This window comes from Corvus kubaryi, unplaced genomic scaffold, assembly GCF_017639235.1.
Source record: "Corvus kubaryi isolate FWS band 111438036 unplaced genomic scaffold, C.kubaryi_AGA036_p1.0 69, whole genome shotgun sequence".
In the NCBI taxonomy this organism is placed as follows: Eukaryota; Metazoa; Chordata; class Aves; order Passeriformes; family Corvidae; genus Corvus; species Corvus kubaryi.
This window is the reverse complement of record NW_024582057.1, coordinates 6,743,626-6,768,695: the sequence shown is the minus strand read 5'-3', so window position 1 is coordinate 6,768,695 and position 25,070 is coordinate 6,743,626. Positions and strand designations below refer to the sequence as shown.

Genomic DNA, 25,070 nt, shown 5'->3' with positions numbered 1-25,070 from the left:
TATGTTCAAAAGGTAGTGCGGGTGATAGCGCGCATCTCTTTTGGGGTGGGAGTGACCATTTGCGCTCGGGAGCTTTGCCTTGTGCTCTGGGAGTAAGATCGCTCCTCTGTGTAGAAGCTTAGTAAGAGACCAGTGCATAGAAGCAGTTCAGAGTGCAGTGTAGCGATTCTTAGGTATTATAATCTCAAGGGTAAACAGTAAACTTTGTTTATTCAAATGCGATATCTCTCTTTGAAGTTCTGTTCTTGTCTAAATTTGTATACTAGCAGGTCTGGCCTTCATTTAAATGATCTTGGGGTTTTTTCGTGCCACTTAGGAAAAAAACAGTGGGAAAGCCTTGACTAAGTTCATAGTGTTGCTAAGATGGAAATGATGAAGAACGCTCAGGATTCCTGTTTGGACCTCATGGGAAAAAGTGGTTTGAAATGGGGGGAAATCGTGGTGGTACACATTCCTAAACCTGTCATTTTTTTCCCCTCTTTCTTCTCCCCCACTGTGTTCTGTACTAAATACTACAGTATGTTTAATGAAACCAATAAAAGTATTTGGCCAAGAGTGTTAATCTTTCCCTAGGCCAATTAGTGCATGGCTTCTACTTTTAACATTAATGTGGATTTTTTTTGGAAGGCAGAACAATGAGCAGCTTTGTGCTGTGTACCAGGTTTTCCCCCTTCTTGCCTGTATTGTGCGTTTCTTCCTATCTATTCCAAAGGGAGAGCTCATGTGCAAAGACAGTGGAGCAGTCTGAAACAGAAACTTGTACCAGCTCCCAGGGGCCGGGACGTGCTGCTCTGTGCTTGTGTAGCTGCCTCTCAGTCGCAAGTCAAGTGACTGTGACTCTGAAGACTCATCATTTTTTCTCCTTTCTTCTTCCTTCTCCTGTGGCCTGTGTTCTCCTTTTTGCTTCATCCATGATGCTCTTCACAGAAGGAGAAACAGCTGTAGCTGTTTTAGAGTGGTCTTCAAACAAACAAACAAACAAACAAAACCCAAATAAATACACATAAGCAAAACGGGGGGAGTAACTGTTGATGGGCTCAGCTTTAACATACACAGGAGTCACACTTTATCCCAAAGGAGGAAATAGGTCTAGCAAGTGTCTTCCTGTACAGACTGAATGGGAAGCAACAAGGTTTTTTTTCCTTTTTTTTTTTTTTTTTTTTTTTTTGTAAGCTCTGCTTTTGCAGTGACCCTCCCATTAGCTGGTTATGTGGGGCATCAGGGGTGGACCTCTGTCAGAAGCAGGAGCTAAAGGCCCCTCAGGGCGCTCTGTGGGATGGAAGTTGCCCCAGTTTCGTGGTTTCAGCCACCTCATCAAGTGGAAGGAATATGTTCCTGCAGAAGAGACAGGTCTCTTGGTGTGGCCATGCAGAGAGGGCTGCATTTATCTGGTTTGGTCCTGTCCCCCCTACCATTTGTCAGCACTCTTGCTTAGTCGCTTGCTCTCTGCTTTCCCTCCTTTTCACACAGGATGAATGTGACACTGGGGGGTTTCTTCAAAGTAGAAGATGAGTTGAATGCTTGTGACCACTTCCCTGTTTCCTAGAGGCTTTGGTCCGATGCTGAATGCAACCTGAGGCTGCACTGTTTCTCAGCTTATTTCCTGTTTATCCTTTTTCCTGGAGGTCTTTGTTTTCTTTTGGGGAGAGGGAGGAAGGAGGCTCTATCAGCACAACCTCCAAGCAGGGGCATTTCGTGTGAGCTGGGAAGGTTTACAGTCCTGAAGGCGGTATGGCATAGGGCACCTGTGGTGATTGCTGCGTGTCTGATTCCCTGAGTTTCATAGGTGCTGTGGAAAAAAATCCCAACACTTTCCCATCCTCAGTGAGGCAATTTTTAAAGGGAAACAAAACCAAAAAACAAACAACCAACCCAAAGCAAAAAAAAAAAAAAAAAAAACCAGCAGCACAAGGCTGCAAGAGAAATCTCTCAGTATGTTCCTGCCTAAAGGCACTCTGCCACGGGTTTTCCCACAGGAAGGAGTGATTTGGCCCAGCATTCTTATTGTTTCTATATCCTATTGCAAATAGAAAGTTATGCTTCTGAAATTGGTGTGTGCTGCTCATGCAGTTGTCTTTTTTCAGTGGTGCATTTTTGGTCCATGCGAGAAAGTGGAAGATACATAGGTAAATAAAACCATGCAGCAACAGTTCAGTTGCGATCTCTAGACTGCTTTTAAAATTGGAAATTTTTAATGTGCAGAAAATGGTTTTAAGAGCAAGATCCCTGACTGCATATATTCATTTGCCTTTGGAGGAGGATATTTAGATTCAGAAAGGAAAAATAACCTTTGGCTCATAGAAATTATGGAAGGCTGTAATAGTATAATACATTGTTTTCCTCCTGAAAAAAAAAAGAGAGCTAGTTGGCAGGTTTTTCTGAAACAGTAGGTAGGGTTTTTTAATGTGCATGTATGCCCGCCTGTTCTGCAGGCTCTTTCTGAGCATTTCCCGTTTTCAGTAACACTAGGAATTCTGACTGTAGTTCTCTGGGAAGCTACTGAGCTGTCTTAAAGTTACCTTGGCAAACACAGGAGTCTTCACAGTTACACAATAGATTTTTTCCAGGATGTATCAGTGGTGACATTAATGTTCTAGGTATTGACTGAAAGGGGAATGAATATGTGTATTTTGGAAGGAATTGTGTATTTTGTTTGTTTAGGGTTTTTTTTAAGGACTAAAGCACTTATTTTTTTAACAGAAATACCTCCAAATAGTTTAAACTGGTCCTTGTTTTTGGTAGTGCTAAGCAGATAGAGCAAGCGGTTTTAGATTTAGGCCAGTCTTGAAAATAATTCTGTTGTTTATTCTATTCAAAAGTAAGTCAGCTACCACAGAAGTGATTAAAATAAGATGGTGGCGGGGGGAAAGAAATAATTATGTTGCTCTTGAATAAGATGGACCTTTTTAAAAAACAAACAAAAAAACCAGTAAAATTACAACAGTTAAAAACAAAATAAAGACAAACAAATGAAAGGATCCCATAATTAGTAGAGAAAACACTGAAGGATGGGTGCTTGGCCTCACCTTGGAGCAAGAAATCCCTGTGTCACAGGGATCACTAGTATTTTCTTATCAGAAAACTATAAAAGTAATTAGGGAAAAGTTACTTTGAGTTGTTCAGGTTAGTCTGTTTGTCTGGTTTTGAAGGTGCAGAGAGAAAGCAGTGTTTGTTAGGAGGTTGATCTTTTCCTGAGCTTTCCGCTGCCTGAGCTTAGTCAGGTCCCAGGTTTTGTGTCTAGACTGCAGTGGCTCACTGTGTCAGATCATCTGTGTGCTGCTCCTTAGAAGGTCGGCATCTAAATGTAGGAAGGTTGAATCCACTGCTTTGTCTGGCATAGTGTGAAATGAGGAACTGCTTGACATGAGGTGGGCCCTTTCTTTTTGCCTGCCTTTTCTTGGGTGCTCTGAATTGTTGGTAGTTGGGATAAAGTGGATATGTATTGTTTTCAAATGCTGTTCAAACAGCATTTGAAAATGTGTTGCATGACTGATTGGTATGTTGTCCTTGGGAATGTCTTTTTTTTGAAAGGAAGAAACCCTCTTAGCTGTGGTTTGAAGGCAGTTGTCTCTGTTCTCTTGATAAAAGCAAAACCTGCATTGAGCTTACTGGATGTGATTTGTAAATCTGAGATGATGAAATGTCCATAGTGTGTTTGTTTTCATAATGAAATAAACATTTTGCTTTTAAGGTTATAAAGGCATATTTCTCTGTTAAAAACATATCAGTAGTTTTCCATATTACAAATAACCTTTTCCAGAGGCTATAGCCATGAGTGCTGTGGGCAGAGAACTCTTGTTTTCTCATGTGTTGATCATTCCCCATCACTTCTAAAGATGATGTTTAACTGCCCTGTCATTCTCCAGAGAGAAAACAGGCACCCTTCCTTAAACCCCAATGATAGCATGATAAGTTTGTGGTTTCAGAAAAGGGTGTGGAGGAGTTCTGTTGGTACATACAATGGTTACTTATGTCTTCAACTCATGTGGGAACCTTGGGCAGTGGATGTGAGGAATGTGCCAAATGGTCCCAGAAGCCTCTGTAGTAGTTTCAGCACTGCTAGAAGGAAGAAGGTGGCCACCATGAATTCATGTATTGGAGTAAATGTTAATCTTCTAAGAAGAGAAGAGGGGAGCAGTGCATGTATGAAATTGAATCACCTAAATTCTCTAGGTGCAGAATATTCTTCCCACTTCTTAATCAAATATGACTACTATCAGTGATATGCTAGCTTGTGCTCTGTTCCTCCATTTTTTGCTGGCTTAATACTGTGGACTAAGCTGGTAAGGGTTTCTTTGTTTGCCCAGGTTTTGCCACTGGCAGAAGCAGCAGCATCTCCCAGCCCAGTGCCTGGGCACTCATGAGAGTGGATGCTTGGCTGCACTGGCACCGTTTGTGTGCTTCTGTTATCAGACCTATCTGGTAGTAGTCAGGGGAGCCCTCAAAATAAAGGGCTGTAGTCTTACTTTCCTAAAATGGCTTCCAGAAAAGCTTACTCCCTTTCTGTTTTTTCCTTCTCCCTCACATAGTGCTAGAGGGTGCTGCTGAAGAAGAGGCTGAAGAGCCAGACGCAACTACACATACTACACTAAGTGAGGAGACCAGCAACCAAGAAGAGAGCCACAGTCAATCAGGGGAGAAAGATGAAGGTAACTGGTTCAACTAGCTCTGTGACTCTGTAAATTAGGGCATTGATTAGGAATGTAGAAACATTTCTCACCCATCCATACACCTTACTGTGTGAAGAGTATAAAATACATTGAGCAGAAGCACTGGTGCGTACATTTCTTTTGCCATCCCTACCTTCTATCTGTCTGAAAAGTATAAAATAGGCTGAGCAGAAGCATGGGCACATAAATTCTGAACTACCACTGCAGGCTTCCAAACTAAGATTTTCTTGGCTCACAGTAACTTGGCACCACATAAGTTAGCCTCAAAAAACCACCTGTTTATAATCCTCAAACTTATGTTCCAAAGACAGTATTATGCAGAGATCAAATGTTCACAGATAAACGTGTTCCTCCTTGTTCACCCTCACATACTTTCTTTTACAGTGACTTTCTCACAACACATGTTAAGATTCTGTGCTTTCCACTAGAGGTGACAGAGCAGTAGACTTGCACGGTGTTCCTGTTTGTTAGGGAGACTTCTTGTGGGGGAAAGGAGTGTTTAGTTTAAAAGCATCTTCCTTTTCAAACTCGTAAAGAGGAAAATGGAAGGAGTTACCTGTGTGTTTGACTTGTCTGTATGTTGAGAAACCAGAGATGAGATTTCAGGTATATTTTGTGTTTGGTATCTGAGATAGGAGCATCCCTGCTACTTACAGCACGTGGTGGAGAAGTTTGAATCTCGACAGCTTTAGCTGTGACATTAATCATGTATGTAACACATATGCTTCATGGACTAGTATGGCTTGGTAGACCAAAATCACATATGTGCCATCTGTGGCAGTGAAGAGGCAATAGGGGTGATACAGGGTTTTGTTTTGGTTGGATTTTTGCTACTTTAGCTTATTCCATATACAGAGCTGGCTTAAACCATGCTTAAAACAGAACCCAGTACCTTACACTGTGTTATTAATGCCTTAATTGTGCAGTCCTGTTTAAAACACGTGCCTGCTTGAATGATTGTGCTTGCCAGAGTGTGCCTTCATCAGTACTGCTCTACTAGTTCATGGTGATCACAAGGTACCACAAATAGTATCATTTCAGAGCAAGAGAGTGTAAAGTAAATCACTCTATAAGCTCCAGATTGAATTAAGGTTGAAAATGAAGAAAATGTGAATGTCCTATGAGGAAAAAAGTACACTTTGTCCTATGCATTCCAATATGAGTAGCTTGTCCTAATGTAAGAATTCCAGTTATTATGGCCTGTTGCCTGTGCTCCATGATGATCCACCAGTGTGATGTGAGTTACAGGCAGCTGAAAATACTGTGGGTTTTTTGGGTTTTTTTAAGATGGCCTAGGAACTCCTATGTGTGTTTTTGTTTTTAATTCCAGAGAAGCAGCTGGAAAGCTTAAACAGCTATAAGGTATCACCAAGTTCACCAAACAGTTTGGACAGAGCAGACTTGTCCTCCATTGACGCCATGATGTCAGCAGTGATGAATGTGGGGAAGATTGCTGAAAATGGCGGGAATTCTCAAAATGTCAAATCCCCCTCAAAGTCTCCTGCACCAAATCGGATTGGCAGGAGGAACCAGGTACATAAACCCAAATGCAGGGAGGGCAAAGGGGGGACGAGGAGCTGCATGGAAAGTGGTAAGATGTAATTTATGTTTCTTTGATTGTTTTGCCTTTTTTCCCCTCAGTGTTCTTTTCTTGCCTCTGCCATTGTTCCTTTGTATATGTTTTCTGGTATCCCTCCAGACCATAGCTTAGAAAACTGGGAATCAGAGTTTGCTTGGATTCACATGTAAAATGTTGGAGCTCTAGCTCCTCCAGTATTATGCAGTGGTTAACTGGTCTAGCAGATGCCCCTAGCAGCAACAAAGTCACCTAAGAATTGCCATTTTGTCCTGCTGCATCCTTTCTCTAGGCTCTTGCATTCACATAGTCTCATGAGGTGTGCAGCTGCCCTGCCAAAGATGCAAGTGATTTATGGTTAAAGGTGGTTCTGGAACAAAACATTCATCAGGATGCTCAGTTCATATATGTAGCATAAGGTGCCCTTAACTTTCTTGTTAATAAAAGCCTGAAGAGCTATTGCAGAATGCCTTGTATGAATTTTGCAGAGTAAATATATGCAGCTTTTATCAGGTTTTTTCCATTTACCAGTTGATGGCACCAGCTGATAGCAATATTGATCTAAACAAGTGAAAGGAGAGAGTTGTATCAGTTAAGCTGTGGTTATTTATATCTGTGTTTTCCTCCTGCTGGGTCAAACTCCACCAAAGAAGGTGCTGCAAAATATCAAGAAAACCCCCAAATCCCTGTGGTCATTTGACTTTGGAACTTGAGGTGAAGTGTGGAGACTTTGTAAACGAATCAAGATGCAACAGGGACCAGAAAGGCTGAGAGGCATGACTCATGTGATGTTCCTATAGTAGTTTATTAATAGCTTGCCGAGTAGCTGCCCAGTTGACAGACTTGTCTTGGATTTTTTAGCATGAAAGGAGTTAAAAGCCATTAGCTGTAAATGAACATCCTTAAATGAGGAATGGGCAGTATACAGGAGCTGTGTTTCTGGGATCCTGTTGTCTAGCACCTGGCTCTAAGGTTTAGTTACAGTGTTCTCACTTAGGGGCTGCCCTGGTTCCTTGATTTCATCATGTGAAGTGAGGCACTGGAGTCCAGACCAGTGTCAGGGCAGTGCTATTACACAGCTGTCCACCGGTACACCATGTGGTCTGGCTTCAGGGAAGTTTATTAGTGTTGGTGACCTTTATTCCACCTGGTATTTCTGTGGGCATCGAATCAAAGGAAGCTTGAGAGTAAATGTGACAGGATTAAGAGGGATTCTTACAGCATAAAAATAAACAAATATATTGAAAACATAGTAAATAGCCTATTTGTCTTTAGGCTGAAAGTTTGTTAAGGCCAGAGGGGCAAATGGCTACATTACTGAGAAAACAGAAGTGAGATATGAACTATTAAGTGGGTATCAATCTTGTTAGCAGGCTCTAATACAGCGAATTTCCACTTTCAGCATAGGAGAATGAAAGCACTGAATTGTTTTAGTGTGTAGCAGTGCAGGGATCTCAGATTCTGGTCAGAATATGCCCCTTATTATAATTTCAAGGATAATAACAGCTGATTTTCTGGGTCTGATTGCTGTTTCCCATGAGTTGGCAGCGAAACATTTTGCCCTGAACCTTTGTCCCAAAGTCTATGGTTCTTTTTATAATGCTGACTTTATCTTGGCTGCCATCTACCCATAGTCTAATAAGCATGTTCTCACATCAACCTGCAATATATTTTAACTTCTCATTTGCTTTGCTCTTGAAGAAAATAAAAAGTGTGACAGAGGTGTTTTTGGGCTGGAGAAAAACAGACTTAATGCAACAACTCCAAAAGCATTTGCCATCAGTTGAATGCAGAGCAGTTGTGCCAGATTGACTTACTAAAGGGAGAGTAGCTGATAAATGAGCTGCTAATTTTATCTTTCAGGTCAAGAACTGTGTTTTCACCAGCTTGGCTCTGGTGGGGTAGCTGAGTGCTGTGTTTTGAATTGCTGAATGGGGGTACTCTTACAGTAGGGATGCTAATGTTTTTTGCTCTTGATTGGGTCAGTCAACTGATTTGCTTGAGCTGTGTTACGGTATGCAGCATGTAGCCTGTCTAACCACTGGAGAAAGTTTAGGTTTTAGTTAATAATAAACCCCAGATTCAGTACTAATCAGCTCTGGCTGAGCTATACTGTGTTTCTGATCTTTGCTTCAAGGTGAACCAGTAGTTACTCTATCTTCTGTTAATTTGCTGATTTGAAGAGAAGGCAGTCTGGAAAGCAGGTTTTGAAATAATCAAGTGCATCATGTAGAACTGCAGCACTCATTTAAAGAGGAGGGGGACAAAAAAACAGTAGTGGGTTGATAATTTTGCAGAAATAGCCTGGGGATTAAACATAATCTAAACTGTCAGCACATATGTAGGGATTTTCCTCACGGCACAATGTGTTTGTTCTCTGTCTTGAGCCAACTTTAACAGGGTGCAGTATAATTGGAGCTGAACATTACTCCATGGTCAGCTTGCATACAGTAAAATTAAAGTTATAAGAAGGATGGAATGAATGTTTGTGAATTACACGTTTGTATATAAAAATGGGGGAGGGGCACTGAGATAATGCATTTTAATTTTCTTCGAGTGTTCAGACTTCCTAAGGGGGGGGAGCCTTTCTTGCTTTCTTTCTAATGTTTTGCAAGTGCTAGTAGATTAGACCTTGGCCTGTATGGGTGGCCTATAGTGATTACCTTTGGGATGTAGAGGCCTGAAATGTTGTTGGAAAAGCATGTCCAAGCAAAAGAGTGGGAAGAAGTGGGAGAACCTAATACTTTCATTTGAGAACAAAGTCTCAAGACGTATTTACTTCAGGCAGAATGGGAAAATAGCTCTTCGTCCATGTCCACAGGTCACAGAAGTCAATACAAAATTATTATGGCCCTGGTTTTGAAAACAAAACGTAATATAGGGACTCTCTAGAATGGTTCCCCAAATCATGCAGGAGGGGATATTGCTTTAGTGAGACATAAAAAAGAACTTTCTCTAACACTGTGTCAGCATCTTGCCGTCCTAACTTGCCAGAGAATTTCTCACAGAGACTTGGGTTAGTCATTCTCAATGTTCTTTGTGAATGCTTGTGTCTGACAACCTGGAAATAGTTGCTTTTGAGTTGATGATTTTTGGGATGTCACCGGGGGAGAGAGTTGTGTGGAGACAGGAAATGCATAGATACACCCATCAACTTCTAGCTAAAGAGCTGCTGACAATGGGTTCTGCTTTTTGTTTGTTTTCAAGCTTTTACTGATGATACTTAAGATACCCAGCAAAGAACTTCAATAAAAAAAGTCATTTTGGCATAAATATTATGCTTTCCCATTGGTCATGCAGAGATGGTTTTTGTACTGTCTTGTCACTAGAACTGTATATCATTCTCATGGAAAACTGAGGTTTAATTTTCAGTGCCAAATCACCTTCCTTTTAATATACAGGCATTGGTACAGAAGCCATGCCTGGGCTTCCTGATGAGGTTGTGAAAATGCCCTTTGCATCATCCAGTAGCAATCCTTGTGGACAAATTCAGGCAAACAGCTTTGGTTCCTGCAAGAGTGCCATTTCAGCCTTGGCTAGAAGAGAGGTGGCTTTGCTCAGTGTCTCAAGGGCATACTTAAATCAGGTTGAGCTCTCTGGTTGGCTTCATTGTTTGTACTCGTGGTTTGAGCATGGTTACTCCTGCTTCTCACCTGGGCGGAGGATGACGGGTTCATAATGTGTTCTTTTGGAGTCACGTCGCTCCTGCATTGTCACCTCTTTCTTGCTATGATCTCATCAGATCTTGCAAGCTTCAGAAGGGTGGGGCCTGGCTGGTGTGCCTGGATGGGATGCTTCCAGCAGAAACACAGGATGCTAAAGGAAATGGTGCTGATGATTCAGTAAATGCCACTCTTCCGTCTGAGTCAGCCATGGAGCAGAACATACAGCCCCTACAAAAGGGCACCAAGATAGTGCTTTGCCATCAAGATGGGGTGGAAAATCAGGAGTTCCAACAACTTGTGCTATTAAAAATCTTTGGGAAGAATAATGATGTTTTTCCATATATTCTGATGATGTTCCAGGAATTACTTTCTGCTCAGCTGAACTCCTCCTGGCAGTTTGAGCTCCTTGCAATTGCCCTCACTTCCTGCTACTGCTGAGTATCTGTGTGCTGTTAAAACAGCTGCTGTACTTCTCTGGTAGCCGAAATGGCCCCTGTTTATAAATTCAGAAGTTTCTGAAATTTTCTTGAGGGATCTATCAGATGATAAACGTATAAATGCAAGTTATTCTGTTAGCAGTGGCCTTTTGTACTTGGGAGGGATTCTGTTTTTCCACCCTCATCACTAACAGCTTTCTAGTCCTTTTACATTGATACTCCTGATTGTTTTGTTATCTTTTGTCCACAGGAAACAAAAGAAGAGAAGTCTTCCTATACCTGTCCTCTGTGTGAAAAGATTTGCACTACACAACACCAGCTAACTATGCACATTCGTCAGGTATGCAGAGTACCAGCTCTTGATTTCTTACTTATGTTAAGAGTGTCTGGTTTGCCAGGGTGCATTTTGCAGTGGTGAAAAACAATTCCATGTGCAAACCAATGAAATGCTTCCATTACAACTTTATTCAGTTGTTTTGCTTTTATTTTAGCCTTCCCTTGCATTTTCTTGAAAAAGCACACCCCGCAAACCTAACCCCAAGGTGGGTAGTTTTCCTCCCTTCCTTGCCCAGCATTCCACCCCCCACCCAGTGGCTCAAACAAGGATGTATGTCCTGTTCTGCATAGCTTAAGGTATCCTAAGGATCCGGAAAACCACTTCCATCATGAGGCATAAGTCCTGTTTTATTATCCTGTTTGAGTACAGATCTTTTTACTGGCCATGCAAATTAAGAAGCAGGAAGATACAATTTTTAAATCAACTCAGTATAGAAGAGCCTCTCAGTCTTTTACAGGATATAGCAGTTTTGGAAGGCAGAATTAATTTTTTTTTTTAAATGGATAATGCACATTTTTGTCAGCTACAGGCCTGTTCTTGCTCCTCCTGAAATATATGCATACTTAATAAGGAGGTTTGCCCTTTTCTCTAGCAGAAGGTTCTGCTTTGGATGCTAAGGTGTGGTTGATGACTGGCTTCACTAGATACTTATTACTTCAGCTTTTTCCTCCTGTACTGTAACTGTTACTTAATTGTTTTTTTCTTACTCTCCTGGGGTTTTTTGGGGTTTTTTTTTTGCATGTGAAGAAATCTTCAAGTCTCTGAATGCAAGTAAGAAAGAGTGGTACATATAGCTCAGTAGCTAATGGCCATAATTTGACCTTGTAATGCATTCTTATGCCCATAGAAGTCTGCATGTGCACTCAGGAAGCACTTTAGTTTTGTTTCCTTACAATGCAGTGAGTTTAAAATTAATATCTATCTTTAAAGAGTATTTGGTTTTGAGTGTCTGTCTTCTGCTGTGAAGTTTGTAAGTCCATCTTCTTTCCTTACCGCTCCCACAACCCCAAACCAGTGCACAGCTTAAAGTATCCCAAGGAACCATATGTCTGATGGGTCGTTGCTGAGTCCCTCTGTATCTTCATTTGCTGCAGACCCAGGAGAAATGCTGCATTGCAGGCTGTATGAAACAGCTACTTGTGCTGGTGCATTAAGGGGTTAAAGATGAGGGCGGAGGAGGGGGACTGGAGTTGAGGGGGGAAGTCTGGGAGGAGAGGTACATACAGGGCACACCTTTATATAAGGTACTGTGCCAAGTGGCTCTTTAGAGCTGCTTAATTTAAGATGTTTATAGTTCTTGCTGATATTTTACTGGCACTTCAGAAAGGGCATTCAATGAAAAAAAAAAATCATTGCTTTCTCCAGCATAACACTGACACTGGAGGGACAGACCATTCCTGCAGCATCTGTGGAAAGTCGCTGAGCTCAGCGAGCTCCCTTGATCGCCACATGCTGGTGCACTCAGGTGAAAGGCCTTATAAATGTTCAGTATGTGGACAGTCCTTCACCACCAATGGAAACATGCACAGGTGAGTGCTGATCATGTCCCAGGAGTTTGGAAAGGTTTACAGCATGGGGAGCTGGTTTTTTTTGTTGGAGGGACTAGCAAGCTGACTAAAGACACTTGGGCAGGAAATGTGGAGTATCTGTGACCTACAAATACGGCATAACACCCACACACTACAGCTACTAGGATGCTTAAGTAGTGGGAGGAAATCAGAATTCAGAAAGGTCTAGCTTTTTTTAAGTATTACCAAGAGTTGTCATAGCTTTTTTTTTTTTAGTAATAGGAGTAGTAGAAAAATGGATTTTTCTTAGGGGACAAAAATATATAGCCAAGCTATGTAGGAGCTTCTAATTTCGTAGTTTCAGAATCATGGATTCAAGTGGTTGTCTTAGAACATCTCTGGTTTTGTTGGTGTTAGGTACTTAGGTATCCAAGTGCCATCACAAAGATGCCCTTTGGTATATTTATCTTGTTTTTAAATACATACATCAATATTTGTTTTTACTATAGACAACTTACTGCACTATAGATCTGGCAAATTCTCTGTAGTCCAAGTTTCCAAATTGTATTTCATGTAGTTTCCTTTGTAGGGATGTAGCAATATGTACAGTTGTCAGCTGAGGAAACAAAATGTTAAAGCACATGGATCTTCCTTCCCCTCTCACATCCCTTGATTCAGTATTCATTTATTTGCATGGGTAGAACATCTCAGAGTTGATTAAGACTTTGTGGATTCCCACAAAGCCATAGCCCCCATATCAAACAGTTTACAACCTATGAAGAAACTGCAAGACAAGTGGTGGAAAATAATACTGCTCACAAGCAGAAAGGCTGGAGTGATGGTTACAGACTGGTTCTGTGTGGAAGGGAAGAGGTCTTGTTGCTCTGATTACTACCAGTAATTTTCTAAGCAGTGTGCTGTAGGTGGAATGAAAGGGTGATTTTGATGACAGTAGGAGAGATAACATAGTCCTGCACAATGGGAGCAATACCTGCTTGCAGAATTACCTTTTCTTTATAATTTTGTTCATGTTAAACACTTAGGTGAAAAGAGAGGGAATGCAGTTTTGTAATTCCGTATTTATTTAACTTAAAATTGATTGGAACTGGGGAGAATTGGCAAGATAGATAAAAAATGAGAAGGGAAAACCACGAAGAGATACTGGCCTTGGGCTCTGAATAAGTCACACATCTGACTCATCTGACCAAAGGTGTTGTGAGCCACGTTGTCCAGGTTGGGTCATTACTCTGTGTGACGTGTGGAAGGCAGGGCCACTGCTGAGTTGCAACTGATGCCACTGTCAGTATCCAAGGGTGACTTCCAGTGGTGGAACTCTAGGATGGTCTGTCACTTGTGTTTGGGCAGCTTGCTGAAGGACTGCTTGTGTGGTTTATTTGGGTTTTTGCTCACTGGGCATCTCCTATGCTCTCCTAGAAGCAGGAAAGGGAGGCTTCCCCTGAAACTTGACTCCAGGCCTATGAGAGACTGATGTAGTCACTTTTGCCTATGCAGGTTTCCCCATATAGCAATTCTTAGCATGCTTTTGTAGCAAATTTATAGCCGGAATTGCCAGGCTCAGTGACTTGCCCAAAAAAAGTACAGATCAGAACCTTCTGAGGAGAAGGTAGTTTGGTTTTAATTTTTTCTCTTAAAAAGATGATGCCTGAAGTTACCAGGATGGAGTGCTGTATGTACCGACTGCACTAAGAAGGACCTAAGTTCATGCAAGGAAAATCTTGATATAAAAAGTTTTTTCCATCTGATAGGTGCCTGTCTGTTCTGTTAAGCTCCATCTTGTGTAGGGCTGCCCTGCAGCAGCAAAAGCTGTTCCTGAGCTTGGTATCTCTGCAACAAGTGACCCCAGACTCATGACAAGCAAAATCCTGAGCACAAAGAAATTTGCTGGTTCTGCTAAAGGAGAGTTGTGGTTGGCAGACTGTGCCTTCTGGTCTTTTTCGGTGAATAAGCTTTTCTTGTTGCTGTAACTGACTGTAATACTGGATCTTGTTGCTGTAGGAAAGCATGAATGTGCAAGTAGGCAAATGAGGATAAATGCAAAGTGAAATCAAATTTTTTATCTGGTGCTGTGGCATACTCACAAGGAAGATTTTTGCCCACCAGTACCTCCTTCTGAAACAGGTATTTCTAGTCTATGATGGTGTGAAGTAAATTTCTTTTTCAGGCATCTCAAACTTAGCTGTAGCATCATGTCCAATGGACTGTCAGTGCTGTGGCTGAATACCTCTCACATCTCATTCAAAACTGTTCCTGCCTCAGGATTCCAGAGCAAGGACTTGTTTGCCAGGTCCTGCCTCATGTGTAACTCCTGCAGGCCATGTCTGTGGTGGTGCCATGTCTGTTCTTCTGTACCAGCTAGATGACAGCACAAATCCATCTTTCTCTACTTTTGTGTGCAGTTCTTTTATTGTTCTTTATTTTTGTGCCATGGTATCCAAGTAGTGACAGATGTATGTCCAAACCAGAAAAAAAAAAATTTCTCATGTGGGCCTGGTAGCCAGCATGGTGGTATCCCTGGACCATTGCACAGCGTGGGGTCAGAGGGAGGAGTTACAGGTTTAGCAGAAACTTGTGATGTGCTGGTAAAGAATCAGTGTAACTTGTAAAGGTCCTGCAGGAGCCTCTCAGGTATTACTGCACTTCCACCACATATGCTTAGTTCACAGGAGAGCAGTGAGAGAGAAGCTGGTCTGCTGGTATCTGAATGGGGGAAAAATGTGTAGGGTTATGCCATGTACATCCCCTCTTCTCTTTCTCCCCCTTTGCCATGTTCTGGCTCTCATTTAGCTGTCTATACTATTTTTAAATCCAGACTTTTAAAAGACCTTTTAGGGGAAAAAGTTCAATGGAATGATTTTGTCCAGGGAAATACTGTGCCATGGGAGTACTGTTCCATCACAGAATGAAGTTTCTGATCCATTTTTTGACCTCAAAGCATCCACATCATTAGACATTCAGCTGAGTAGAAGAGGGAAGGAGACAAATTTTGGTTGCTTTTTTGGGTTAGAAAATGATTACCAATGTTGTTACACTCTAAAGTGCCCACCATCTCCATCAAAAGTAATTTTTTTCCACCCTCACTATACCAAGGGAGAAAAAAACCCCAGAGCTCTTACTTGCTGCTCTTCTGCATTACAGTAAAACTTCTATGCAATAGCCAAACTTTCTGTGGAGTGAGAACACTGTTTCCTGCACATCTCTCCTTTGAGTTAGCGTGGCTGTTGTGCTGGGGTGTTGCATGTACTCTTCACTTGTGAAATCGATGCTGGCCTTCCTGACTCCCACAATACATGCAACACTTCATTTGTAAATGAGTCATGACCTCTCACATGAAGTCAAATTTCTTTTTGTTGTGCTCCTTGGCTCCTTGTCAACAAGTCAAGTTGAATGGTCACGCAGACTGGGGTGGAGGGGGAAGGTTCTCTTGTGCAACACTAGTAAGAAAAAGAGGTTAAAACCTGCTTCCTTTTCTGACCAGCCTGACTCTCTTACAGGCTGCCAGGCTGTTCAGGAGTGACCTGAGCCTTCTGTGGCTCACAGTCACACTTGGAGAGAGCAAAGGTCTCTGGAGAGTGCTCAATGTCCAGAGCAAAAAGCTGATTTTCTCATTCTTCCTGATGTGCTGTCAGACTGCCTGCTGCTGTATCAGTGCTGCTCCTACCGTTTGTGGAGGGTTGGTGCAATGTGATGCAGCTGGAAGATCTGTCAGTGCCTGGTATCAGCATCAGGAATTGCTCTGGAGAAGAAGACCTGGAGATGATGCTGAGCTTTTTAGAGATTTCTTTTTGACCAGTACTTGAAAGAGCAAGTCTTCTTGAAAATAGCAAACCTCCTAGCATCAGGAGCTGATTAGGAATTTGGGGGCATTATTTTCTTGGGGCTTTTTAAGAATTTGGAGGAAGGAGTTACATCACAGTAGTTTTGAGTTCAGCATTCTTGTAACTGGCACTTTAATGATCAGTACATAAGAAAATCTGCAGTTTAGGATATGCCTTATCCTCCCCCTTTACTAGAGAGACAGACCCTGTGGCTTTCTCTCAGTCAGAGTGAATTAAATACTCATATCTCCATCAGGAGCATAAACTATATAGAGGGACAAGGGGTGTATAAAGGGTTTCTGTAGCTCTGTAAGGGCTGGGGATTTCCAGTGTACTGTCTCCAGTCAAAAGATTGCAACTGCTAAAGACTTTCCAAAGGCTTTCCATCTGTCATAGTACTGTACTGTCATAGTAACTCCCTAGGGAGTTTATCTTTGAATAATCCCAACTCTGAGGAGCCCTTATGGGTCTAGACTCTGACACCAAATAGGAGGTTTCAAGTCTCTTACTCCATCTCTACCACTGCCTCTCCCCAAAATGCAGACAGAGGAGTTAGGCTGCTGCTGTGGATTGTAGTTGTGGTTTGTGAGCATTAGCAAGGGACCTTGAGGTAGAGAAAAAAAGTTTTACTTGACTTACTGCGTTGCATTCGAGTAGAACATGCATCAGGCTTCAGTGGGAAGGGCGATGCCTGCACTTGCTCCAAAAGTGTTTCCTTTGGGGGTGGAATACTTTGCCAGCAGTTCCTTTTCCATTTCTGTGACTAAGGATAGTCCGTGCCTATCACTTTAAAGTCACATTTTCCTCCCTGCCAAAGACATGCTCTCCATGCAACTAGAAGATGCTAATGGGATATAAATGCCAAAAGGGAGGTGAGAAATGACCTTCCTGCCAGTTTCCAGTGGGAAGCTATTAAAGGCTCTGGGGCAAGTCTGAAAAGAGTGAAGGGATAATGCATGTATTTCAGCCACAGCTTCCCCAGTTTGGTAAATGAAGGTGCATTGTCCATGGCTGGTTTTCTCCAGACTGTCCGTGTAAGTCCAGTAATGCGAACTAACTGAAGAGTTTCATATGAAACCAAAATGTAGCAAGTGTCTACCTTCTTTCTCTTCTTCCATTCCTTGCCCTATACGTAACAAAATTATTCAGAATGGCTTTTTATTTACATCCTGCTTAGGTACTTGTGGTCTGTTTATGTACCATCTCAGGAGCAGGTCTCAAAGTTTAGGGAATTTTTTTTTTTTTTTTGGCACATGCAAAACACCACATGCAACAACCACATGCAGAAGTCTTTGAAACTCAGATTGGAAGATCTGGATCGCAGAAGCTATGCTTTGAAGCATTCTTACAAAGGGTCCTATCAAAGAAGGTATTTCTTCTTTTAATTAAGAAGGCACTTTCATTCTTAATCTTACTTTCAGTACTAGATAGTTTTCCCAAACTTTTGATTTTAATATACTGTGGAGAGATAAGCAGCTGTCTTTTTAATCAAGGTAGGGTACTATTCTGATGTTCAAGTCTTTCTGCAACAACACTTCATGTGTGCACCTGTGTGTTGCTGAGTGAGTTTCTTGAGAAAGACAGAAAATGCATATGCTGGAGGGTAATCCATGAATTTTGACATTTTAACCAGCCATCTTTGCTGGCACATGAAGAGCATACACGTCTGGAAGATTGTAACGTGCTGCTCAGAAAATGAGTGTGGGATCCTGATAAAGGCGCAGGGGTTGAGATGTGTACACGGCAGTGGTTCCCTGCTCTCTTTAACAGGAGTCTGTGTGTCATGGGCAGGCATGCACACAGGCCACCTGTGACTCTGCAAATATCCAATAGGCAGCGTGTCCTCAAGATCTGGCTGAATCCATCCTCTCCCTGCATTCCACCTGTGAATCGCTCCCATGTTATTTATGGCATTGGCCTGCTTCCAGTACGTTGTGTGTGCTTTGTGGGGTGCAGCACAGTTACAATGCCCAGTCTCTTAGTACAAATAGGATCTCTGTAGTAGTCCAGCACATGCAGGCTGGCATTTGCTTAAGATGGGAGTTTTAGAGGCAGAGCATAGCCATATGCGTGACGACCTTTTTTTTTTTTTCCTCAGAAGAGGAGAGGAACTGTCCTATTACAACATGGTTTGTTTTCTGGTGGTTTGCAAGTGGAAGTTTGGTGCAGCTTTGAAAAACTGAACTTACAAGATCTTGAAGCTAAAAACAAATAGCCGAGGAGATCGCCACACAGAAAATGATTGACACTTCACACATGTGAAAAAGCTGTCTTCTCATTGTCTTGCACAATAGAAATGTCTCTTTGGTCATCTCCTAAGGAGCTTTTATTTCAGTGTAGTAGTTGGTAAGCAGTGCTCTTAAATATTAAGAACCAGGCTATTCTACAGGCTTTTAAATCCATTCCTTATATGTGGAGGGATGATTTAACCACTGTCAGCATGCTAGTGAAAGATAAGCTTCAGCAAATGCAAATGCCTTAATTCTTCAGCAGGGATAATGAACACAAAGGACTAATTTCTGCTTCTAGTAATTAATGACTGTAGTTGTGGGATGCAGATGAGATATGATAGCTGTTTCGGTTTTCTTTGCAGTTAAAAAATGTTTGTTACATTTTTTGCTAGTACATTTTGTAAATAAGGATGGGAAAACAGGTGGAGGGAAGCTTTGTGGTCTCTATCCTGTCAGCAGATAATATCCAGAATATGTGTTTGGTATTCTGCTGAGACCCCTATGTTTTGAAGAAGGTTAAATTAGAAAGAAAGAGAGAAAGAAAGAAAGAAAGCTTTTTCAACAACAATATGGCAGTAAGAGAAGAGTCTGTTTCTCTGTATCTTTGATTCGAATTAGAAGACTACAGTATTTTTAATTGTCCCAGGAAGAAACTTTTGTCTGTCTCACTGTTGCTGAGTAGAATTACTTCTGGAACGACTACATATAAACTTTTATTTAATTCACATGACTCACAAGTAGGGTGCTCAAAAAAACCCCTCCACCAGTATCTTCAGCAGTAAAAGACTCCGGATGACCTCTTGTGCCACAGAACCTCTGTGAGCCCTCCGAGCTGAAAGGAGATGCCAGGATTTCAGATGGGTTACATGCTGCTTGTAGGCTTGGACAGTATCCCCCTTCAGTTATCATTAAAGAACAGCAAAGGAAGTTAACACAAAAACATGAATGCTGAGATCTGATTAGAATCAAGCAAAGCAAGGAAGTGCAGAGTTAAGATTTATATGCGGACCTTAATTAGCTCCATTGTTCTTGAGAACCTAAGCGTACACAATGCGGAACATTATACTTGCATCTCCAGAGCTCCTCAGTACCTAAACATAAGAAAGACTTCAGTGTGCTTTTTCAGTCCTAGATTTTGTGTGTGTGTTGCCTTTAAGCAATAGCAAAGTCTAATCTTGTGCATTGTAAGGTTGTGGATTCTTATGTTTTGGTTTTTGCAGGCAACAAAGGGGAACACTCTTAATGAGTTTAGGTTTCTGGTGTGATTTGTGTCGAGGAGAAGGTGGTGTGATGTGGCAGGGTAATACCATCCTCCTCACGGGCAGTAACATAAATCTCCCATATAACAGAGCGTATTGAGCATAGCTTAGTGCTGCTTTGTTACCCATGTCACAGTTCAAATAAGCACAAGCCACTTGACAGATTAGACTCTAGTCACAGAGCACATAGCAGTGCAAGACCTTGATCTTTCCACATAAGTACCCTTTCAGGAATATCACCTCTGAAGGTCTAGTATTCTCAGGGATGTTTCCTCCCCTTCTCACCTTAAAGGGCTACAAAATAAAAACACGCCGTAACTTAGCTAGCACTAGAAAATCCAGGAGATCTTTGCGAGGAGTTGAGGTGCTTTTAGTCCTCTACTGTAACCTGACATGTGATTCTTGTGGACATGTCAGCTCTCAAGGTTAACAGATAACATGTTGTTTTGTTTGCATTTTGGTTGGTGGCTTGTCTTATAGCTTGTACTTCGGTTGGGTGATTCTGTGTAGAAAATGCTGGTGGTGAGAAAGTTTGCTGAGAGAGTTTGTATGTTAAAGTAATCTTTGTTCAGCCTGTTGTGCATGCACATCAGACATACTTACACCACTTCTCCTATGAATGTGTATTCCCTCTGTTCCTTTGAGCCTCTGAAAAGATTCCTGGGCCAAGTACCCACGAGAATGAGGAAAAAGTCTATCACAAACTGCATTTGTGGTTGCTGTCATTCCACCTTTAATGTATGTCTTCCAGCTTTGCCTTTTTTCCCCTCAGTATCTAACCTGCTCAACCTGTTCTCGTTTAGCATGCCGGAACCAGCAACTGCAGAACATACCCCCTCTCAGGGTCAGCAGGTTTTTTCCTCTTTCTTTCCTCCCTTTTAAAAATAGGAGATTCCTTAACAGTAGTAGTAGCATTTGGGGATGCTTCTGTAGCTGTTTAAAAAAAATCTAAAAGAAAATGAGGGGAATCTTGTCATTTGGACTTAGCCAGGTCCTTTCACTGGTGTTGTTGAACCATGATGCTCATACGTGTGATGTACACAGCTTAGGCAAAGACACAGTCTTTAAAGTAGTAGTGCCATTATACAACTGTTAAATAGTACACAATATGCAAATACTGCTTTCTGTTTCTTTAGGGTATCTATAGATATGCTGAGTTCTTCAGGCTGGTCTCTTAGCTGAAGTTTGCTAAACACTCTCAGTGATTTTTTCATAAATCCTTAGAGTCAGCTTTCCAGTGCTGACTCATGTGGAAAGGTATCCTGAAACAGAGAAGAGGTACAAGTTCTGTGTGGCTCATTTGTTATGCCATTTGTTATACCACTGAAGCCAAGACACTTTAGTGGTAGCTTTTTTGACAGTTTCAGATTAGAGGGTAGAGAGAGTAAGGCGACAATTGTTCATGGACTGAATGAATTCCACTTGAGGGCTGAAGTTCCCAAACTCCTGTAAAGTAGCACAGGTCATGTGGGGACTTCTGTTTCCAGCTCAACTAAACGGACATGTAACAAGATGTGAAACCTTTTCCTATTGCTTCTCTGCTCAGCAAGGGAATGCTGTGAGGAAGGAGGACCACATGTTCAGGAACAGGAGAGGAAATGGGCTGAGCACGTGAAACCTCTTTTGCTAGGATGCCGTCCTCAGCGCTGGGAAAAGTTTGCAGTTTGTGTGTGCACAGTGATAACCTTTTACTTCCTTACCCCTTGAGATACTTGGTGGCTGCTGATACCGGGGTAGTGTGGAGACCCTGCTTTTAAGGAAGATGTGCTTCCCTTATCTCGTGCAGCTTCCTTGCATGCATCTGTGTGTGTTTTTGTGTGTGTATTTGTGTTGGGGGAGATACTTGGCTCCATCTGCACAGGGTCCCCAGCAGTGCTGTGGCCGTCTGTTTTTTCCTTCTTGAGCTGTGTGACGCAGCAAGTTGTTCTGTGCTGTGCCATCAGGATTGCTCAACAGTGGAGTGTGAGAGGTAACCAACAGCAAAGAGGGCTTTGCCTGGTTCTGGGAAGTAGCTGGGGCTTATGTTTGCTTGGTTAAGAAAAGGGTGTGGTTCTGGAGGGGAGTCAGGACATACTTAGAACTTCTTTGACTGTGTTTGCTCTTTAGGATAAACCTTTTCCCTGTTGTGATATACTTTCTCTAATTTTCTCTTTCCTTCTCTCTCCTTTTTCCCATTACTAAAATTTAAAAATGGCTTTAATTGTCCTTACCATCTAATGACACTTGTTTTCTTTAAACATAAAATTTCCTGAAAAATCAGCAGTGAAGTAACTGAATAACGTTATATAGTGTGGTAACCAAAGGACATGCCTGAAAACCACAAATCTCCCAAAAGATTGAAGGAAACAGTTCAGAATGTCCCAGGCTAGATTTTTGGTACACTTAAAAAAATACTACTACTGCTTAATTTTATTGTTGTTTTAATACATTTTCTCCAAGCTTAAGGAAGTACAGTTGCCTCAAAAGGATCTTGTTTAATAAGGGAAGATCTTGTCCCACGTAAAAGTTTCTTACAGCTTGGAAGTCTCCTTGTAGTATTTGGCATTGTTCATTTAGGTCTGCTCTGATCATACTGCAAACTGTGTGTGCAGCTTGGTGAAGTGGTACTGGGAAGCTCACACTGCATTTCCTCCTCTTTTGCCCTCCCTTACACCAGGGTTGATGCAAACTGCTTTCTTCTGCTGTCGTTTGGGAAGCTTTGCTTTGGAGGCATGGTTTGAATCACTTCCCTGTCACAGCATCATCAGGCGAATATTCGTCTCCCTTTTTTTCCCTTGAGGCGTTCTGACAACGTTGCTGTTGGGGAATAGGAGTAACTTTGAGCCAAGCTGGGAATGCAGTTGTATCAATTTCAGCCTGTTTGAACTTGCTGAGTCTGTGCAGCAAGTAGTTACTTAACTGTGAATACAGCATAATTATTCAGAAGTGGTACCCCCCCCTCGTTGGATTTGTAGATCATTATCTCTCCTCTCACTCATGCTTACAACTTGCCTTTATTCACAGCAAAGCAAAATTTTTCTCTAGGATAAAAATACAGAATGCTCTGTGTGCATATGTGTGTATCATATGTCCTTAGGTATCATGTATTGGCAGCTGTATGGCACTGGCTAACTTTACAGACTGCCCTGGTAGCACTGAAAAGAGATTTGAAATCTGTCATTCGAATTTAGTCACTGGTAGCTTCTTCAGCCTTAGCACACCCAGCCAGTCTTGGTGGATCTGAATAATGGCACTTCTGTCATCCTAATGATGCCGTCTGCAAGGAGAACTTCACTGCGCCGGGAGCCAGGCAGTGCTGCAGCCGCTCTGAGCTGGGGAGGATGCTGGGGGCGTGTGTGGCACCTTGGGCACCTGGGGGGTGCCGGGGGGCGGCTACGCCCGTGTGCTGCCGCATGCTGCTGTGTGGGGAGGCTCCCCAGGGCCAGGTTAGCCTTGGTAGACAGTGCGAACAAGCGCTGGAGACTCCATGAGGATAATGAGGTGTGCCCCCATGCCAGCAGGATGGCAGTGCCTGGCTGCCGTGGGGAGCGCTAGCAGGGGGATCTCTCCTGCTGGGCCTGCTTGCAGACATGCAGCTGAAACGAGTCAGGGCATCCCAATCTGATCCTTCCTGGGACCTGTTTGCTCCGCCCGACCCTTTCCTTGCATGAACTGCAATGAATTTCCTACCATAGAGATTTCTGTGGCTCAGCTTCATTTGGTTTGTCCCATGCTAGGGTTCAACACTGGTTACCACTGGAATATGTGGGGGTACTTGGAATTTGAGATTGCTCCGCAGTTGTGGGAGGGAATCTCCCATATGACTGGGATTTTGGCATTTGATTTTCTCTTGACTTGCTGTGAAGTATGTGTGTTTGTCTGAGGGCTCTTTGAGCCATTTTTGGGGTTTTTTGAGGATACAAATATTAAACAAGCCAAAAGGAGAAGACAAACAGAAACTTGTCCTACTACAGATCATGTCTGATTTGCAAAACTTACCTGCATCTTTTTGGTTCCTGTGATTACAACTGGCAAGGGCTGAGTGGATTGCTCTCTTAAGTGGGCGATGTAGGTAATTAACACTGTAAATACATTGTCAATACAGATTCTCTACATGTTTTAACAAACAAACAACTGACTAAACTCTTTAACCCAAGGGCATAATGTTACTGCACTTTTGACTTAAGTTTCAGTCATATTCACAAGACTTTTAAGGAGGGAGTTAGCAGCAGGGTATTAAATGATTGTTCCTAAAAATACTGCTGCTTCACTTTCTCTTTGTTTAGGATTTACTTCCTGTACATATCAAATGGCAGGAGCTTTGAAGAGAAGTTCCCTGTGTTTTCCTACATTTCCAGATACCTTGGGCTAAAGTACCATTTTTTAAGAAGAATCAAACAAAAACAGTGACAGAGATAATGTGACATAGAAATACCTGAAAAGAGATGTTACGAGTGTAATTTTAAAGGCTGTCTTCTCTTTATGAGACATTTTTCATTTCATGCAGCCCGAAGAACGTCATGGTCCAAATTTCAGCCTATCTCGGATGCATCCTGCACTCCTGTTTGTTCTGATACAATGACACTAAGTTGAAGCTTTAACAAAGCTGACGGGTTTTTTCTAAACAGAGATGTTTGGTCATGATCTGAAGGACATACTTTCAGGTTTTTTTAATTATTGAAAAAGGGTTTTATGATTCTTTGGAGTTTGTTTACTGTTATTTGGGAGGAGCAATGCAAGTGAAAGATCTTGAGACACAAAACAATGAAAGACATAAAGCAATTGAATCAGCTAAATTGTACTGACCAGCTCAGTCCTTCCCAGACTAGCTTGGGAAATTGAGTAATTCTCTTTGTTGTAAGGGGAAAGGCAAAGTGTTTGTAAATAAGGTGAAGGATGGAAAGCACTAATTTTTATTCTTTGTCTTTGATTTGAATGATTGGATGTGTGGCTTCCTTGTCTTCAGATAAGCATCAGATGTATGAGGATTTTCCACTTGTATTTGATACCAAACTGCCTAGAAATCACGAGGGAGATGAGGAATAATCATGTGTGATACAGTAGAGTATAGAGTACATCTAGTGGTAAAGTGGAGAAACTTATAATAATAAGTGGGATATGAAGCCAGAACCTGAACTTGATACTGTCAGATGATCTCTGTGGACTGGTAATGTCTGGATTCATTGGCCTCCCCACTGCGTTTTCACAGACGTGAGAGAGGAGGAGGGTGTTTATACATACACTGGATTCTGGGCTCAAGAATTAATCTTGATTTAGATGCTGGGACTTTCCCAACCAGGCCTCAGTGAAATTGCTTGCTGCTCCCCCTCTGGACATGCTGCTCCTTCTAATCAGACCTACCTGGCACAAACCTCTCTTGACTGAAAGCCAGCAGTGCTTGTGCTGCCATAGTTATAAGGGAGAGGCTTAACCCTGAACCCTGCTCAGGGGCTGCAAATGCACCGTATTGTTCCATACCTTCCTTTTGCCTGGGCCTCCAAGCCAGACAGGCCTTTTTTCTTTGGGACCTGAAGAACATCAGGAGCCATGGAAACTCAAGGTGCAGCTACAG

At 42.1% G+C, this 25,070-nt stretch overlaps 1 protein-coding gene across 6 annotated transcripts in view; it reads left to right on the top strand.

Moving 5' to 3' along the window:
* RREB1 (ras responsive element binding protein 1) overlaps window positions 1–25,070 on the top strand; it is a 122,341-nt gene that overhangs the window by 52,382 nt on the left and 44,889 nt on the right. For all 6 annotated transcript variants that reach the window (XM_042049073.1, XM_042049075.1, XM_042049074.1 and 3 more), the window contains 4 exons: window positions 4,530–4,649; window positions 6,001–6,203; window positions 10,599–10,688; window positions 12,051–12,214. In XM_042049073.1, the coding sequence (XP_041905007.1) occupies window positions 4,530–4,649; window positions 6,001–6,203; window positions 10,599–10,688; window positions 12,051–12,214 (577 nt within the window). The remainder of the gene's footprint in view (window positions 1–4,529; window positions 4,650–6,000; window positions 6,204–10,598; window positions 10,689–12,050; window positions 12,215–25,070) is intronic.